Source organism: Trichosurus vulpecula, chromosome 4, assembly GCF_011100635.1.
Source record: "Trichosurus vulpecula isolate mTriVul1 chromosome 4, mTriVul1.pri, whole genome shotgun sequence".
Lineage (NCBI taxonomy): Eukaryota > Metazoa > Chordata > Mammalia > Diprotodontia > Phalangeridae > Trichosurus > Trichosurus vulpecula.
The window spans coordinates 153,208,055-153,225,890 of NC_050576.1; the positions used below are offsets into that span (position 1 = coordinate 153,208,055).

At 35.3% G+C, this 17,836-nt stretch overlaps 1 protein-coding gene across 1 annotated transcript in view; it reads right to left on the reverse strand.

Moving 5' to 3' along the window:
• NUP133 (nucleoporin 133) overlaps positions 1 to 17,836 on the reverse strand; it is a 69,392-nt gene that overhangs the window by 42,878 nt on the left and 8,678 nt on the right. The window contains exons 3-11 of the mRNA XM_036757187.1: positions 15,633 to 15,736; positions 13,795 to 13,899; positions 12,572 to 12,709; positions 11,714 to 11,884; positions 10,951 to 11,106; positions 10,333 to 10,403; positions 7,025 to 7,172; positions 4,255 to 4,402; positions 2,622 to 2,779 (exon numbers count right to left, since the gene is read on the reverse strand). Coding sequence (XP_036613082.1) covers positions 2,622 to 2,779; positions 4,255 to 4,402; positions 7,025 to 7,172; positions 10,333 to 10,403; positions 10,951 to 11,106; positions 11,714 to 11,884; positions 12,572 to 12,709; positions 13,795 to 13,899; positions 15,633 to 15,736 — 1,199 coding nt within the window. The remainder of the gene's footprint in view (positions 1 to 2,621; positions 2,780 to 4,254; positions 4,403 to 7,024; positions 7,173 to 10,332; positions 10,404 to 10,950; positions 11,107 to 11,713; positions 11,885 to 12,571; positions 12,710 to 13,794; positions 13,900 to 15,632; positions 15,737 to 17,836) is intronic.

The following is a 17,836-nucleotide window of genomic DNA, read 5'->3' on the forward strand; positions in this document are numbered from 1 at the left end:
CCTATGGTTAGTGTAGGCATACAGGATGGTTGGTGTGAAGACATGGAGGCAAGACATGGCATTCCAAGTTCAGGGAATAGTTAGTTTGGCTGGAACAGAGTACATGAAGAAAAGAAATGTGAATAAGGCTGGAAAGGTAGGTTGGAACTAGTCCATGTAAGACCTTAAATATCAAACTTTTTTTTCATATAACTATAAATTATTTTGATTTCCTCATTGGAAAACTGTCTGTTCATATCCTTTGACCATTTATCAATTAATAACTAAAATAAATGCAAATTAAAACCTCAAAATATCATTTTTCACCTACCAGATTGGCTAAAATTGAAGGGGAATGTGACAAATGTAGGCAGGGATGTGAAAAAACTGGGACACTAATTCATTGTTGGTGGAATTGTGAACTGATCTAATCCAGAACAATCTGGAATTTTGGCCAAAGAGCTATTAAACTACCCTTTGATCTAGCAATACCACTACTAGGTCTATTTCCAAAGATGATTAGGGAAAAATGAAAAGAACCTATAATACATTCAGAGAGAGCTGAATGTTTATAGAGAACGTTTATATAGAAAATGTTTATAGCAGCTCTCCTTGTGGTGGCAAAGAACTGGAAATTGAAGAGATGTCCATCAATTGAAGAATGGTTAAACAAGTTGTGATAAATGATTGTGATGGAATACTTTTCACTATAAGAAATGATGAGCTCAATGATCTTAGAAAAACATGGAAAGATTTGCATGAAATAATGAAGAGTGAAATGAGCAGAACCAAGAGAACACTGTATACAGTAACAGCAATATTGTTTTAAGAACAACTTTGATCAAATAAGTCATTCTATTGGCAGTTTCATGTGCAATCATCTTTTTTATTATACTATGTCATAGAAATGCTTGTTTTATTCCATAATTAAAAATAAAAATAAAATTGTTTTTAAAATATCAAACTTAAAAGTCATGATTTTATCCTCCTAAGCCAAAGGTGTTAAACATGTGGCTTCTGGTTGGCAACACTCCAGGGTGTAGTCCAAACCAAATTAAAATGTAACTGGGAAATATTTAACAAAATGAAAATACAGTAAAATGTAGATATTATATTTTAAAACTAAAGTCAATATGCAGCAGGATCCTTAGGCAGTTTGGTGGCCTCTATTTCTATTTGAGTTTAACACCAATGCTCTGTGTAGTAAGTTCTAGTGGAATACAAATTCAAAATCAGTCAACGATGTGATATGAGAGGCAAAAAGATGGGATCTTAGGCTACAAAGGATCCTGGTGCCCAAACTAGAAAGTCAAGAGTCTCATTTTACACTGTCCCAGTTAAGGAATAGCATGTTCAGTTCTGGGGGCCATTTTAGGAAGGACATTGATAAGCAAGAGAAGGTAATCAGGATGGTGAAAGATAAGAGGACCATGAGTATCCAGTGAGAATAACTGAAGGAATTAAGAATGCTTTGCCTGGAGAAGAAAAGATTTAGGGAGGACATGCAAGCCATCCAATTATATCTGAAGAGGTATTATGAAGAAGGACTCATACTCTGAACCTTAAGAGGGCAGAAAACAGGAATGAGAGAAAGTTGCTGAGAAGCAAATTTAGTCTTGAGGTAAGGAAAAAAATTCCTAACACTTAGAAATACACAAAGGTAGAATTTGCTGTCTTGGGAGGCAGTTGGCTCTCCAATCATGAAAGGTCAACAAGACTGAATGACCACTTCTTGGGTATTTTAGCGAGTGGATTTCTGTTCAGGCACAGGTTCAACTAGTGGCTCCTGAGGTTCCTTCGGGTTCTGAGTTCATGTAATTCTGAGCTAACTTGTGATGTGATTGCAAGCTAGTGATGTGATCAGAACCCTGCACTGGGAAGATTACTTTGAAAGCTATGTGAAGGTTGTACTGGGCAAGTGACCAGGTAGGTATCTATAACAACAGCATAGGTAGATGATACAAACTTGAACCAGGGTACTGGTAGTATGAATGGTGTAGAGATCAGTACAGTAGAGAGGGGCAAGAGATGTTGTGAAGGTATAATCAACAGAATTTGGCAAATGATGGCTATGGAGGATGAGAAAGGGGGAAGAATCAGAAATGACTCAAGTTTTAATTTCAGAAGTTTGTGGTATCATGAAGAAAAAAGGGAAACTGGGAGAGTAGGGTAGATGTAAAGGCAAATGATGATAAATTTGGCTTTGGATGGCTTGAGGTGTTAGAGGGACATAACAATTGGAGATACAGGCCTCAATTTCAGTTAAGGGATTACAGTTAGATATAAAGATTTGGGAGTTGTCTGTGTAGAGGAGATACATCTTTTTGTTGTACTATATATATACACACACACATATGTGTGTGTGTGTGTGTGTGTGTGTGTACATATATGTATATATAAAATATTGTGTTCTACGGAATGTCAAAATTTCTTAACAATTTCTAAGTTTAAATAACACATACATTAGCACGTCCAAAGGGAAAAATATACTCCAAATTTCTCTACTTTGCCAAATAAACTTTTAAATTGATTAGATGTTTTATATTACATAGGCATAGAAAATGGTGAACAAATTCAAATCACTCATTATTTTCAGTCTTTTCATATAATGTTGACAATTAACTTGAGGGACTATATAATACCTCATTGTTTGGTCCAGCAACTGAAGACGCCAAAGAATCTTCAAGGTCTTCTGGTAATACTGAAACATTTTCCCTAGAAACAATTGCCACAAGTCCACTGTTCCTAGAGAAAAAAACTGGAAGACCAGCACAAGAACCAGCTCCTAAAATACTGTCTCCTAAAAGAAAGAAAGACATAATGATAAATGTTATGCAACAGAAAGGAAATATTTTTCACAAAATACTCTATGGTTCAGAAATTTTCCTTAATAAAACTTCACTTGCCAACCATGATCTAATCTCAATCACACGTGATATTAAGGATTAAACATAAATGCAAGGTATTAAAAACTTTTAAAGATAATTACAGTTCAAAACTTATTTTTTTCTCTTTAGTATTTCTGCAAATGAACACTCAAGCCCTTTGAGGAAATGAGTGGGAAAAGGAAATGGACTGAGAATTAGCAGGGATGCTGGGCATGCTGGTGCACACCTAGAACTCCTGGTAACTTAGGCAGCTGAGAGCAGTCAATCTCTCAAGTTTGAGAGTTGTGAGGTACAGTATGCTAAGTCAACTGGGTGGCTATACCATGTCGACACAATGCCTAGGGAGAGGAAAACTGGTCCAGGTTCGAAATAAAGCAGGCCAAAGCTCCCAGGCCAATCAGTAGTGGAATCAAATCCATAAGTAACCATTGTATTTTCAATCTAGGCAAGAGAAGGAGATCTGGTCTTTAAAAATTTTAATTTAAAAAAAAATCCACAGAGCTGAGTTAAAATCTGGATTCCTGACAATTACTAATGTGACCAGAGCTAGTCACTTCTATGAATTCAGTTTGCTCTTCTTTAACATGAAAATAATAAATAACATGAAGAGTATTACTTACTTCTCAGGACTGTTGTAAAGCTAAAAGTACCACATAAACATTGTTTTTCAAAGCAGAAGAGGCAGTTCGTTGCAACACAAAGAGCCCTGGGGGAAAACCTCCAGTCAGGGAGTCCCTGCTCTCATTCTGACTCGTCTACCAATTAGTTCTGCTGCAGGATTTTATCCAAGTTGCTTAACTTCAATTTACTCCTCTGAGAAATTAAGGGTTTAAATTAAATCACCTGTAACATCACTTCCCAAAAGTCATAATGGTAGAGATAAAAAGCTAGCTCTGTGCCCTTCCTTCTTAAAGATGATCATACTATTATAGTAAGAAAAAAGATGGTAAGTTGATATAGCATGTCTTATGGCAAAGTGGGAGGTCTTGAAGACTGGGTATGCAAAATTATAATAGAATTATGGACTCTACTTTCCAATTTTCTCCATCTTGTCAAAAGTAATTTAATCATATTTACATAGTACCTACCATGACCAGACCACTGTAACAGTCTTTGATCGCTTCTCTTATTTATCAATTTCTTTCCTATCTGCTTCTCTACTCTAGAGAAAAATATTATTATTTTCTTCCTCTTAACAGCATGAAAATTTTACCACAGCTGTTGTCCCCCAGTAAACAGGTGATGTCCATTATGGAACTAGGGATAAGTGTCTTGTAAGCCTCTGAGGACATTATATGCAGAGAACCATTGGACTAGGGAATAAAGTGAAAGAATGGTAAAGAGGATTAAGAAGCATAAGCCATGCTTCCTGTAATTACTACTTTACCATGAGCACTGAAGGTGATTTTCTCCTGAGGTAAAGAACATCTTCCAGTTCCTGTGGAACAGGCAAAGACAGCATTTTCACCATAGAGATAGGCAGCCTGGTTTGAAAAATCAGGGACCAACAATCGGGACATCACCAGTTCTTCAGACTGAATAATTTCATTTAAGATTCCAAAAAAGCAAAGAAAAAGAAAATTACCTTTTTTTGTGCTTAATTACCTATTTCGTATTATACACAAATCAATACAAGAACAAAATATTTTAAAATTTAGACCTAAGTCAAAAGGACATTTATGATAAATGAGCCAGAGACAACTTCAAAAATAAGTTCATATACAAGTGTATAGGAAAATAAACCATTTATAACCATAAAATCTAAAATCTTATTCTATGTCAGAAAATAATAGCTGACAATCATAAAGTACCTGAATGTATAGTGTGCTTTACAAATATTACTTCATTTGAGGATAACAAAAATCCTCTAAGGTAGGATGTTATTATTATCCTCAATTTACAGATGAGAAAACTGAGGCCAGGCCCAAGGCCACAGGGACAGTAAGTGTCTGAGGCAGAATGTGAACTACAGTCTTCCTGACTCTGAGTCTAGTGCTTTATGCACTGAGCCACCTAGCTGCATAATTCTCGATAGGAACTACAATATAGGCATTATCTTCACAATTTCACAGGTAAGGAAGTTGAGGCACAAAGGAGGTAAATGTAGGGAGCCAAATTTGAATGCAGATCTTCCTGACTCCGGGTCTAACACTAAAATCTTCTAGTAAATGGGAGTTTAAAAAAGTAATTTAAAATATATAATATAATTTAAAATAATGTACTGATTTAATTTAGAATTGACATTAGCATAGGACATTTTTATTCTTATATCCCTGACCAAAAACCTGGAGCACAGAAAAACCAAGCAACTTGTCCAAGTTCATAAGTCAGTGACAGAATTAGAAACAAAACCAAGTTGATTCTCAATCAATCAATAATCCAAAGGATGATCAAATTATCAGATGAGCTATTGTTATTGATAGGTAACACTTTGCTGTCTAGTTTTACATAAAGGGATTAAAATATGGTATGATTTTATTAAATTCATTCTATAATAAGAATTCAAATTCTGAAAAAGTCTCACAAAATGCATGCTTTAATATTTAGCAATTTTCATATGAAAGTCCTTAAAAAACGAAATGAAAAGATTTAGTATACCATTTAATCTATACTGATAAATTTTAACTTTAACGGTTCTGACTTCTGATGGCTTCTGCCAGAACTTTCACAAAGATCTGATTCTGCTCCTACTTGTCTGATCACTTCTCAGTCTCCTTTCTCATGATGCCCATTCTGGCCTCTCTGGTAGAATGCACTTTATAGCTCTCCTTTAGTGATTTCATCAGCTCTCAGAAGGTTGGGCTGTCATTTCTATATATATGACTATATATATATATATTCTATATATTCTATATATTCAGCCCCTAGCTCTCTTAGCCCCTGAGCTCCAGGCCTGAATCACCAAGTGACTCCTGGATATGTCTACCTAAATGATCAATGAACATCTCAAATTGAATATATTCAAAATAGAACTCATCGTCCTAAACCAGAAGTTCTTCATCTTTTTGTGTCATGGAATCCTCCAGCAGTCTCTTAAAGAGCCCTTCTCAAAATAATGTGTTTAAGGACATGAAAAATTGGTAGAAGAAACCACTTACATTGAAATACAGTTTATCAAAGTTAAAACACAAAACAAGTTCACAGATTCCAGGTTACAAACCCCTGCCCTAAATTCACCCTTCTTCCTAACCTTTCTATTTCTATAGAGTGTATTACCATCCTTCTAGGCACCCAAGTTCTTAACTTCAGTCATCCTGACTCTTCACTCTTTCCCCTCCCATACTAAATCAGATGTTAAGCCTTGTCAGCTCTATCTCCAAAACATCTCTCATATCCCTCTCATTTCTTCACGCATGGCCACCACTCTAACTCAAATCCTTATCACCTCTCATATGGACTACTGCAATTGCCTCCTAATTCATTTCCCTGCTCTTATTCTCTCTCCTCTCCCAGCTCCTCCTGCTGAAAAGCTCCAGTGGCTTTCTATAACATTCAGATCAAATATAAACTTCTCTATCTGGCATTTAAAGCTCTCCCCAACCTTTCCAGTCTTCTTACACCACTCCCCTCCACAAACTCTGTGATCCAGTCACAATGGCCTGCTCGCTCCCCTATGACCACAGCACTCCATCTCCCATCTCCACGCCTTGTACCTGCTGCCTCCTATGTCCAGAATGCTCTGCTCTCACACATCTGACCTTTGTTTCCCCAGCATGCTTCAAGATTCAGTTTAAATTTCATTTTCTGCAAAAGGTCCTTCCACACCCTGCCAGCTTCAAGGAGTTTCCCCTCTCAGATGACTTTGCATCTATTCTACAAACAGTTAGTACATACCTAGTTATTTACATGCTATCTGTCTGAATATACTGTAAAATCCTAGAAAGTAAGGGCTTGTTTTTGCCTTTTTTTTTTTTTGCATCCTCAATGTTTAGCAGAGTGAGATAAATGCTTGACCAACTAGATCACCTCAGAAATCCCAACAAACTCCAAGACTGCATGATGTGGAAAGACAAAGATTTAAAGCAACAAGTGACAGGTTTTCAATATTTTTAAATTAAGTGGAAGAATATTTCCACCATCATTCAAAACATAATCAACATAATTAATTGTACAATTCCATCCTGATGATTTAAATAAAATTCCATATAATTCCTTACCTGAAAAGGTGGATTATACTGAGTAACTTCAACAGTAACTTCCCCAGAGAGTTGATAGCCAGTATCCTCTACTGTTATTAAAGAATAATACGTGAGACATGGACTATCTCCTGGGTGCCACGCTGATGCTAAAATCACGAGTCCATCACTATTCAATTAAAGAGAAAAAGACCCTCAATAGAATACCTAATCAGTCCTATAAATTCATTTATTACTACCTAGGGAAGAGAACACACAGCAATGTTGATTATTTGTTCAAGTTTGTGAAGTCTCTACTTAGTTGTTCATGCCTCTTATCTCAAAAATCCAGGGTATTTTTAAAAATCAATTACGCAACTTAAGCCACTGATTCTCCAGGTTCAATACTACCTCAACTACCAAAAGAATCTTATTTCTTTCTCTCTCGCTCACCCCTAACATCCATTGGAGTCACTAACACTTCTATTCAGTGTAAAAAAAAAAAGAAAAGAAAACAAAAGGCAAATTCCCAATGATAACATCAAAAAAAAGAAAGGAAAAAAGAATTACTATACTTAACATAACTGGCTAGTTTTTTATGAAAACTAATTCCAGTCCAAATGGACTTCAAATATAAGGGTGAATCAACAATTTTAACAAATGCAAGCATTTTTTCAAAATATTTTATATCAGAAAAACACATACATACAAAATTGCCAAAGTTAGAAAAACTATGTATCCTATTCGGACATAGTAATGAAGGTATGCAGAAATGTATATATTACTTATTGACTTATATTTATATATTTACTTATTATATTTTACTTATTTCACTAGAATGTTCAAAAAAATTAAAAAATAAAAGTAGAGTGGTTACTGGTCAAAATGAATACCCTGTTGGTTATAAATGGCCACTATGCCAAATGACAACTTCTATACATAATAGTTTCAGAGGGGATCTAGGAAATTACAGACAAATAATCCTCACCTCAAAAAAAGCAAAACTGTAAAATCTATTATAAAGGGCAGGATCACTAAATGCTTAAATAAAAACAACCTATTGGGAGAAACACAAAATAGCTCCTGCAAAGAGCAATTATGTACAAGCCATGCTGAAGTACAGTCCAGAGTCAAGAGTGCAGCACGAAGAAGAATGATGATGCACCTAGGCATTCTTCTTAAAATGGAGGTTCTGGGAGGAACCAGCCAATCAGAGGAAGAGGCTATAAGGGCTAAGGGTACTTCAACTGAGAAGTTTAGGGCATCCTTCTGGTATGTCATTTTGTTATTCTAATTTAATAAAGTATTCTCTTGTCATAGAGAAATGCCATGAGGGTACAGACAATTTTCCTGTTGTTAACTGTAAAGTTTAAATATATATCAGAGTCTCTTAATAGTCATCTATAATTCCATGATTCATAAATTGGTTAGAACTTGAAAAATTAATTTATCAAATATATACCATGCATTACTTTGTGCTAAGCATTTCAGGGGCTACAACAATGAGCAAGACTGTTCTAAAGGTATTTTACAGGGAATCCTTTTATAATTTCTGTTTTTATCTGTTTTTGAAGCAATTACAAGTCTGCTACTTACTAGGTGAAGTACCACTTTATTTGCCCTAAGATTAGCTTTCTTCAAGTTTCAGAGGATGCCTCCATTATTCTAATATTTTGAGATTTTGTGAAAAAATTTATGTTCACTTTACCAACATTCTGATAGGTCCCAGCTTTCCCCTGTCCATTTCTTTCCTTCCTTTTTCATTTTTCTTTAATATGCTGTCATCTCCCATTAGACTGTAAGCTCTTGAAAGGCAGGGACTACCTTTCCTTCTGCTTGAATTTATACTCTCCATGCTTAGCTCAGTGCCTGGCATATAATAAGTGCTTATTAAATAGTGGCTGACTTGAACAGACTTGTTAGAAAGAGACAGAAAAAGAGAAGAGGTTTGAGCTGAGAAATGAGAACAAGTAAGAGAGAAAAATTCAAAAGCAGACAACTATTCTGTGCATTACAGCATATTCATTTATCTTTATAATCAAGTCATCAAGAAACTATTATGTCTAGCATCCTGTTTAAGAAGGAACTAGTTCATTTTAGAAAGTTTTCTATCAAAAATGGTTAAACTAAATACCATTTTTAAAGTAAAAGTTGTATACTTAATTAATCTTGAAATTTCACTTAGAGAACATATGTCAGTCTTCAATGACATCTAAAAATTGAAGTATTTCTATGGAAAAAAATTTAAGGAGAGAATACTATGAACATCTATTAGAATACCATGGTATGAATATCATAATAGAATGCCATAAAATGATCTGAAATAGAATGATAATTCCTTTATTTCTATGTATGTTTCTCTCCTGTACCTTTCCACCAGGGAGAAATGGTACAGACAGAAAAGCAAGAGGGTCCTTTATAAAACTGCACTGAACATGAAATGAGCGAAATGCCTGACAAAAGTATCTGAATGCACTATAAACAAGTTCTGAGAGGTTTTTTAAAGCACACATTGGGAATATGAAATCCTAGTATGTATCTTAATTATACGTCACACCTCAAATAATCTAATTTTTTCTAAGCTATACAAAATACAGGCATTTTCAATATGAAAAATTTATATTCTAAAAAATGTATTTGTAAGTTAGCTATCTGGAACTCAGGAGACATTTCCCACAGAAACCATATTACAAATGGTGGTTACCATCATAGAATCACACACCAAGAGTTGGAAAGGGTATTAGAGATCATGTAGCCTACTCCCTTTGTTTACAGACGAAGCCTTGAGAACAGTAAAGAATTGAAGTTTACCCATGAAATAAATGACCGTCAGGATTTGAACCCAGCTTCTCTGATTCTAAATCTCGATCTATATTCCCTATAATAAACATTACCAAAAACCTAGCCTCAGGTCTGTCTACAGAAGACAGTCTGGTTGAACTTTAGTACCTGAGCATTATTTCTATGTGAAATATCACTTTGAGTTTCACTTTGGAATACAATTATATTTACCCCCCTCCTCTTCCACACCAAGAGACAGGAGCAGGTACAGCACTGCTGAGGCTGCTTGCAACACTGGGAAATGTGAATAGGAAAAGGCTCCAAATACCTCCAGTGAGAGTGGACAGCAGTGGTCTCTTGTTGTTTGGTGTGACCAGGATGTTTTGACAAAGTTAGATATTCAGAAGTCAGGGATTAACATTGCACAAAATGTGGAATCAAAAAGACCATTCAGACAGATAAAATATGGAACATGTGGAAAGGCAAAGGTAAAGAATGCTTACCATAGTACCAATGATGTTTACAAACTATTACTATCCCTTCTTCCTTGTAAAAAATTAATTGCTTACCAGTTCTGCTGCAAGTCTAAATATTCAACGTTGACACCCCCTTTGATTTCTTCATAATTACTATCTGACCCCTAGAGGAAGAGATGGATTACAATAATGAACATAATTAAATTTTAAAAAAATAAACACATTAATCAATGATTGCAGAGTTCCTAGAATTTTGTTAACTGAACATTATTTATATATACTATATGTACACTTGTACAGAAGTGCTACATGGTGAGGTGCTCTATACAAGTGCTACATTCTCTTTAAAGATAAAGAGAATAAAAATTAGTTTTGTTTTGAGAATTAAGAGAATCAAAATTAGTTTTGTTCTGAGAATTTTCAGATACTCTTTAAAATAACTGAAGGCGACATCATCTTGGAAGAAGGACTTATCCACAGAGAATGGTGTACACATTGCCAAACATAGCTACTATATCACTTATTTTTGGCTGTTTTTCTTTGTTACAAGGAGAAGGTTCAATACTTGGTGGGTCTTTAAAGGGTGTTGGGGAAATACAGAAGTGACTATTACGTAAAAACAAAAGGTATCAATAAAACATTTTTAAAAGATAGGTATCAGTCACAAAAACAAAGCTGAAAAAATCCACTGGAGAACAGTTTCTCCCTTACCCAAATTGCATCTGTGATGTTTTCCTTAAGGGCTTTATTTATGTCCCAACTTTGGCCTTGTCTTTCTGAAGTACTGTCTATTTCCCATTTGCTTAGGGTTGAACTTGTAAGGGTGTAATAACTCGCCTTCTCTTTGTCCCAGAGGACACTAGAAAGCTGCATGGGCAAAGAAAAATCATTCTTAAGTCAGTTATAAGAAATACAATTTTTATCACAAATCCCAAATATAGTATGGTTTTTGGCTATGTCATTTATAATTCCAGCACAATTATTACTCAGATAAAATCTTATAAAACTATAGCATTCAGAATTGTATAGATTTACCAGGGTAATCTGAAATTTGGCTTTTAACCAGTAACTGAAGTATTATGGTTATAATTATGGTTATAATGTACTTAGCAATAACTGAGTATCTATCTGTATAATAACTATTAGGATCTGTTAGGGGTAATAGATTCTATAGTCAACTTTAAACATGCTTTTATTAAAATAATTTTATTTTTAAGAATATTGTAAAGTCAGTATACGGTTTTAAAATTATACAAAGTATTGATAGATATACCATTTGGGTACTTTGATGGCCTATACAGATGAGTCCTTAATAAATATTATTTGATGAGGACTCAAAGTTGCACTTCTTTAGTGATTCTACAAGACCGTACTACTATAAAAGAGAAGAATACACTAAGTCATCAGAACATTAGACAGAAGTGAAAACTGATTAGGTTCACATTAGTCTTCTTACTTCATTTTTCAAACTTACTATGTGGTCACTGCTGGGAGACAAAATTCCCAAAAGAGAAGAAACTTTTCGACCAATTCCTGAAAGCATGCCTTGACCCTGTGGAAGGACATGTTGATGAATCTTGCCCAAGTTCTCAGGTATCAGTCGAATTAGCTGGGTCCTTGAAGAGGCCAAAATAAAGCTTCCACCCTAAGAAAAAATAACACTGCAATCAAAATAACTTCTAACATGTAAACTTTTGAAAAAAATGAACAATAGTAACAAAAAGAATGCTCGCTACAAGCAAAATCATATGTATCCTAAAACTAATGCTAAAGTATCAAAAATGCAACTTGTTTTTGTCCAAATACTTATTTATATAGCAGCCCACACAAATTTCGCAGAAAAAAAGATTTTCTGCGTAAAAATCTCAAATTTCTCAGGGTTGTGATCTCTATTTTTATAAAGATTGCTCAATTATAAATTTAATAGATCAGTGATTAAATTTAATAATATTGATAAATCCATTTATCATAGGGAAAAGCTATTCTTCACAATTTATGCTGTGACTTCTAATCACCTGATAAAAATAACCTGTTTGTCTAAAATGCTGTTTAAAGAGAAGAGGTTTGAGCTGAGAAATGAGAACAAGTAAGAGAGTCTGTCATATTATTCTCATGTGTTAGAATTCTATTATATAGCATTCACTCCCCATACTGACAGGTCAAGACATAAGATTGAATTGAAGCCTTTCCCCAGACTACCTCACTGCTTTTCTTCTTCTGCTTTTCTGGCCTAACTGGTCTGATCACTGACCCCATTTTTCAACCACCCAACTTCTACCTCTTAGATGCCCCACATATACTCCTAGGACACAAAGGAAAATATACACCATACCTGTACAGCTGTTAGAAAATTCCATACTTTGTCTGTACTTCCAAAGTCAACAGAAGTCTCTACATAGCTTTCTTCATGCACAAGGCTGGGCCAGTATCGAACAGATCCTTCTCTGGTGGCAACCATTACAGCCACAGACTTGAAATTAAATTATATTAAAATACACTTAGCAATTATAATATATAGGAAAACTTCTGTGATGATTTCAAAATGCTGATAAAGATGTTGGTTTATAATCTTAATACTGGAAAAGGTTAAGTAAAAGCTGTGTACATGTTTTTGCTTTTGATTCAGACTTGTGGTTTCACATGACATTGCAGGGAACCCCCTACGTGGAAACTCCTTCCATCAATTCTAACTTAAGTCTTAGAGGATGGTCAGGAACACTGTTATTTTTTTGAAATAATATTTCATTTTTCCCAATTACATGTAAACACAAATTTTTAACAATAAATTTTCTTTTTTCACATTTTGAGTTCCAAATTTTCTCCTTCCCCTCCCCTAAGATGGCAAGCAATTTGATACAGGTCATATATATATATATATATGCAATTTTTAAAAATATATTTCCATATTAGTAGTCATGTTATGAAAGAAAAAACAGACCACCAACAACAAAAAACCAAACCCATGAAAAAATAAAGTGAAAAACAGTATGCTTCAATCTGTATTCAGACTCCAGCAATTCTTTTTCTGGAGGTGGAAAGCATTTTTCACGAGTCCCTTTAGGATTGTCTTGGATCACTGTATTGCTGAAAAAAGCTAAGTCATTCACAGATGATCACTGTACACCAATGCTGTTACTGTGTACAATGTTCTGGTTCTGTTCACTTCACTTGGCATCAGTTCACTTAAGTCTTTCCAGGTTTTTCTGAAATCAGCCCACTTGTCATTTCTTATAGCACAATAGTACTATCATATTACTATCATATACCACAACTTGTATAGCCATTCCCCAATTGATGAGCATCCCTTCAAGTTCTAATTCTTTGCCACCACAAAAAGAGTGTACAAAGAGCTCCTTTTCTTTTTTTTTTATGTCTTTGGGATACAGACCTAGTAGTGGTACTGCTGGATCAAAAGATATACGCTAACTTGATTTGCCCTTTGGGCATAGTTCAAATTGCTCTCCAGAATGGCTGGATCAGTTCACAACTCTACCAAGAGTGCTTTAGAGGAACACTTTAAGTATGATTATTTTAATAAAGGTATACGTTATTTACCTGAATAGAATGACCTTTATAGGTTGCAGGGAGGGAGAGAGCCACCAAATCAGCACTCCATTGGAAATCACTGGGTGGTAGTTGAAGTTCTTTGCAAACCGATAACTGTAACACAGTACCAGGATATACAACTCCTCTGATCAAACAGAAATATACATGTGACTTCTCTCTTTTCTCTTCTGTTCTGAACTCTGATCCACCGATAAAAATTGCTACACTACACATGTGCCAAGTGAGTCAAACACTGTCACCACTTCCCCTTACGGAAAACAGGCCCTTCACCCCAAGGCCAGTAGTGCCCCCTCAGCCATCATCCACAGAGGTAATTCCTGGGGAGATGTGGCCTGGCAACTCTGACTGTAACCCTCACCTCCTTAGCAGCCAAAGCTCCTTGAAGACCCAGAAAAAGAAAAAGTTTTCCCCAGTCCTTGTCTCTGTCATATGATTCCATATCATAAACTGCTAGGGTTTTAGTCATGAAAATGATACTAAGGAAGAGACATTATCATCTGCTTTGCTACTGCATCCTTCTAAGGACCACTGGGCACTGCCGTCAGACTTATAGCTGCAATTGCTAATGGACCTTGAGGGCAGGGCTGTTTTACTTTTTTGTCTGTTATCCCCAGCACCTAACTCAGTGCTTTGCAGTAGCGTTTAATAAATGCTTTTTCATTCATTCTTTGCAGTTTAAGTTATGAAATACTTTTTAAAAAGTCAAATTTTCAGCTTGCTATTATTATTTTAAAACAAAGTAGCTCAAAGAAATGACTGAAGTATGTTAGCTACTATAACAATTGCTTGGCTATTGTAATAATTTCCTTAAAAATTAACTAGCATCTTCTCAGTTGGTCTGTTTGATTGTTTGCATGTAAAGTTAATTCTTAATTATTATATAATTCCATGCTTTTGGTTCTCTTTCCTGTCTTGCAGCTAGGCACCAACAATTCTTCCCAACTTGTTTAGTGGGACTCTTTGCCCAATGATATTATTTCAATGATAGCAAAGAAGTCATCTAACTTTGAAAGCAGTGGGCAGAAAGAAGTAAAGCCTTGTGAGTAACATGAGAGGAACTACAATAGTCAGAAAGTCAGGAGCTAAGGCTTACCTTTACACTTAAACATATTTATGCTGCCTCTGCTATTAGAATGGCTTTAAGTTACCTTGAAAATTTTATCAAGCATTATACAGTATATGTAAGATATAGTTCCAATCCTATGATAGGTTCTTTCTAGTTCTTACATGAGAAGGCTTTAAAATCCTGGCTGAAAGACAGTGGAAATCAGTCCAGCCCTGTTAAACCAATCTGCTATCATCGGTCTATCCTGCCCCATTTTCTACAAACTAATTTTGATAACACTGTTACTAAGAATTTGGCTTTAGTCACTGACATCCTGCCCCCCGCACTGGCTTTCAATCCCTCCCTAATTGCCTACTGTTTCTAACTGGATCTCAGCATTCCAGACCAGTACACAAGAATGCTTTCCACTTTTCACATGACCATTTTCTGTGCTGTTTTGAGCAGATTTTCCTCAGTCTGGAATACATTCATTAAAAATTTCTATGTTTCTTTATTCAACTAAATTAACAGTCAATTAAAACATGAATCTCTAGAATATGTTTGGAAATTCTAAAAGGGGAAAAGGAAGAAATGATTCATCATGTTATTTCCCAATCTATCTGCATATATATACAGTATCATATAGTTAGTTACTTTACAAAACTAATGAATATGTATATTCATAAAAAAGTATCCATAAAGAACAGTTTTATTTCTAGTCAACATTTTTAAAGCAAAATTTAAAAAAATAATTACTTTCTCTTCTTTACAAAGCTCTTACCTTAGCAACTGGTGACTGACCGATCTTCCAAATAATGAGCCTTTCTTTGAAGACCAGCCATGCCCATCCACTTTCATCTATATGGACAGTCAACTGATCATCAGCTAAGAAAGAAAAGGGAAATTAAATTATAAGACAAGCCTCAAAATAGGACTTCAAAATACAAAAGAAGTTAGCAAAATTCATAACATTACAGCAAAGCCACACTAAAGGGACTTAATCTAACCCAAAGGTAACTTAATCTAATATGAAACTAATTAAAAAGAGAAAATATCCTTGGATAATTCAATTACTATAACTTATTTCCAACATATCTTTTTTTTTAATATAATCACTTTTAAAAAATACATATAAGTAGCCACGTAAAATCCCAGAGAGAATTTCTTGAAAAAAATGTTCCAGTAAGGGCTTCTAAAAAGCATCTAGGTTCCTTATCTGTTTTGTAAAAAAGGGAGGAGTGGGGTGGTAAGGCTCAGATATTCAATAAGCTGACTTGCAACTGTCACATTCTAGTATATAAAACAGAACCCAATGATTTCATTAAACAGAATGTCAAGCATGCTTTTGGCAAAACTTAACTAGCATACCTATGTCACTCTATTATTGTGGTAATAGAAAACAGTGATAGCATGGACAAGTAAAATCTTTGATCATCTAAAAACTGTTTTCAGTCATTCACAAGCTCTTTCCCTTTGGAAAAAAATAGCTACCTGTTAATGTTTACGGAAATTTTATTGATTTGAGTTTCTCTCTCTCCTTTTTCCTGTGCTAAAGGTTAATGATATCAGAGGATGATCAAATAAATGCTATCTTTACTGGAACTAAGTAAGCCTCTCTACCCCGGCTAAGTAGTATTGAATGAAACAGGGATAAGATTAGACTTGTTGATCTTCAAGTATGGAGATCTTGAGAAGGTGGTGCTGAAGCACTGGGCTGTGTAGATTTGCAAAGCACTCCTCTGGCTCCTCAGGAAGAGTCCCCCTGAAGTGGCATCGATATTTCAGGATTTTGAGGAGTGTAGTCCCTGTGGAGCAGAGAGTTTCAATCTATTCTACTTCTTTTAATTGAAATAAGTTTAAATTGGGATCCATTCAAAATATGAAAAAGTTCCAGGGCAAAAATTTCACTTAGTTCTAGTAAAGATAGCATTTGATCATCCTCTTTGTGGATTTATCCCTGCCATTTGTTTTTTCTTTTCCTTCATCTGATTCACGTCCTCTGATATCATTAACCTTTAGCACATGAAAAAGAGAATCACTGGCAGCTGCAGACAACAGTGCACTCTTTTGATGATGGGGCCATTGAACTGATGTGTTTCACTGTCTGTTTGTTTGTTTTTTTGGAGGGGAGAAGGCAGGGCAATTGGGGTTAAGTGACTTGCCCAAGGTCACACAGCTAGTAAGTATGTCAAGTGTCTGAGGCTGCATTTGAACTCAGGTCCTCCTGACTTCAGGGCCGGTGCTCTATTCACTGCACCACCTAGCTGCCCCAAACTGATGGGATGCACTGGGCTTTACCTCTGTCATACTGAAGGTGACTAGTTATAAAGGGAGATATGTACCCCTGAAGAGCAAAACTAAACCTCCACTGAAGAAGGAGCTCATGTGGAGTGAACTGTGATATTTGGGATAACTGAATAAGGAGCCAAATATCAGAACTGGCTCAAAAGTTCATCAAGAAAATTCATTCTAACCTGCAAGCTTCAAAACAGTCTTTTCTTGGCATTTCTGAAGGTCCAGGGGATCAAGGTCAGAATTAGATTTTAGGTGGAGTAATTGGTCATAATTAGTTTATGCATGTACTCACAAGCACATACACATACACATTCTCTCTCTGTATATACACCCATATATGTGTGTATGTGTATGTGTGTAATATGTATATGTATAATACATGTATATGTAACATGTATAATATATATGTGTATATATGTGTATGTGTGTGTGTGTGTATGTATACATATAAAAATACCATGCATCATTGCCAAATCTAATGGCCTATTCTCAACCCTCATACATCTTGACTTCTCTGCAGCCTTTGACATTATCCATCACCCTGTTCTCCTTGACACTCTCTTCTCTAGGTTTACATGACACTGCTCTCTCTTGACTGTCTTCCAACCTGCTGAACTGCTTCTTTTCAGTTTTCCTGGCTGGATCTTTATCCAGGTCATGTCTGATATGTGTCCTCCAAGGTCTGTAAGT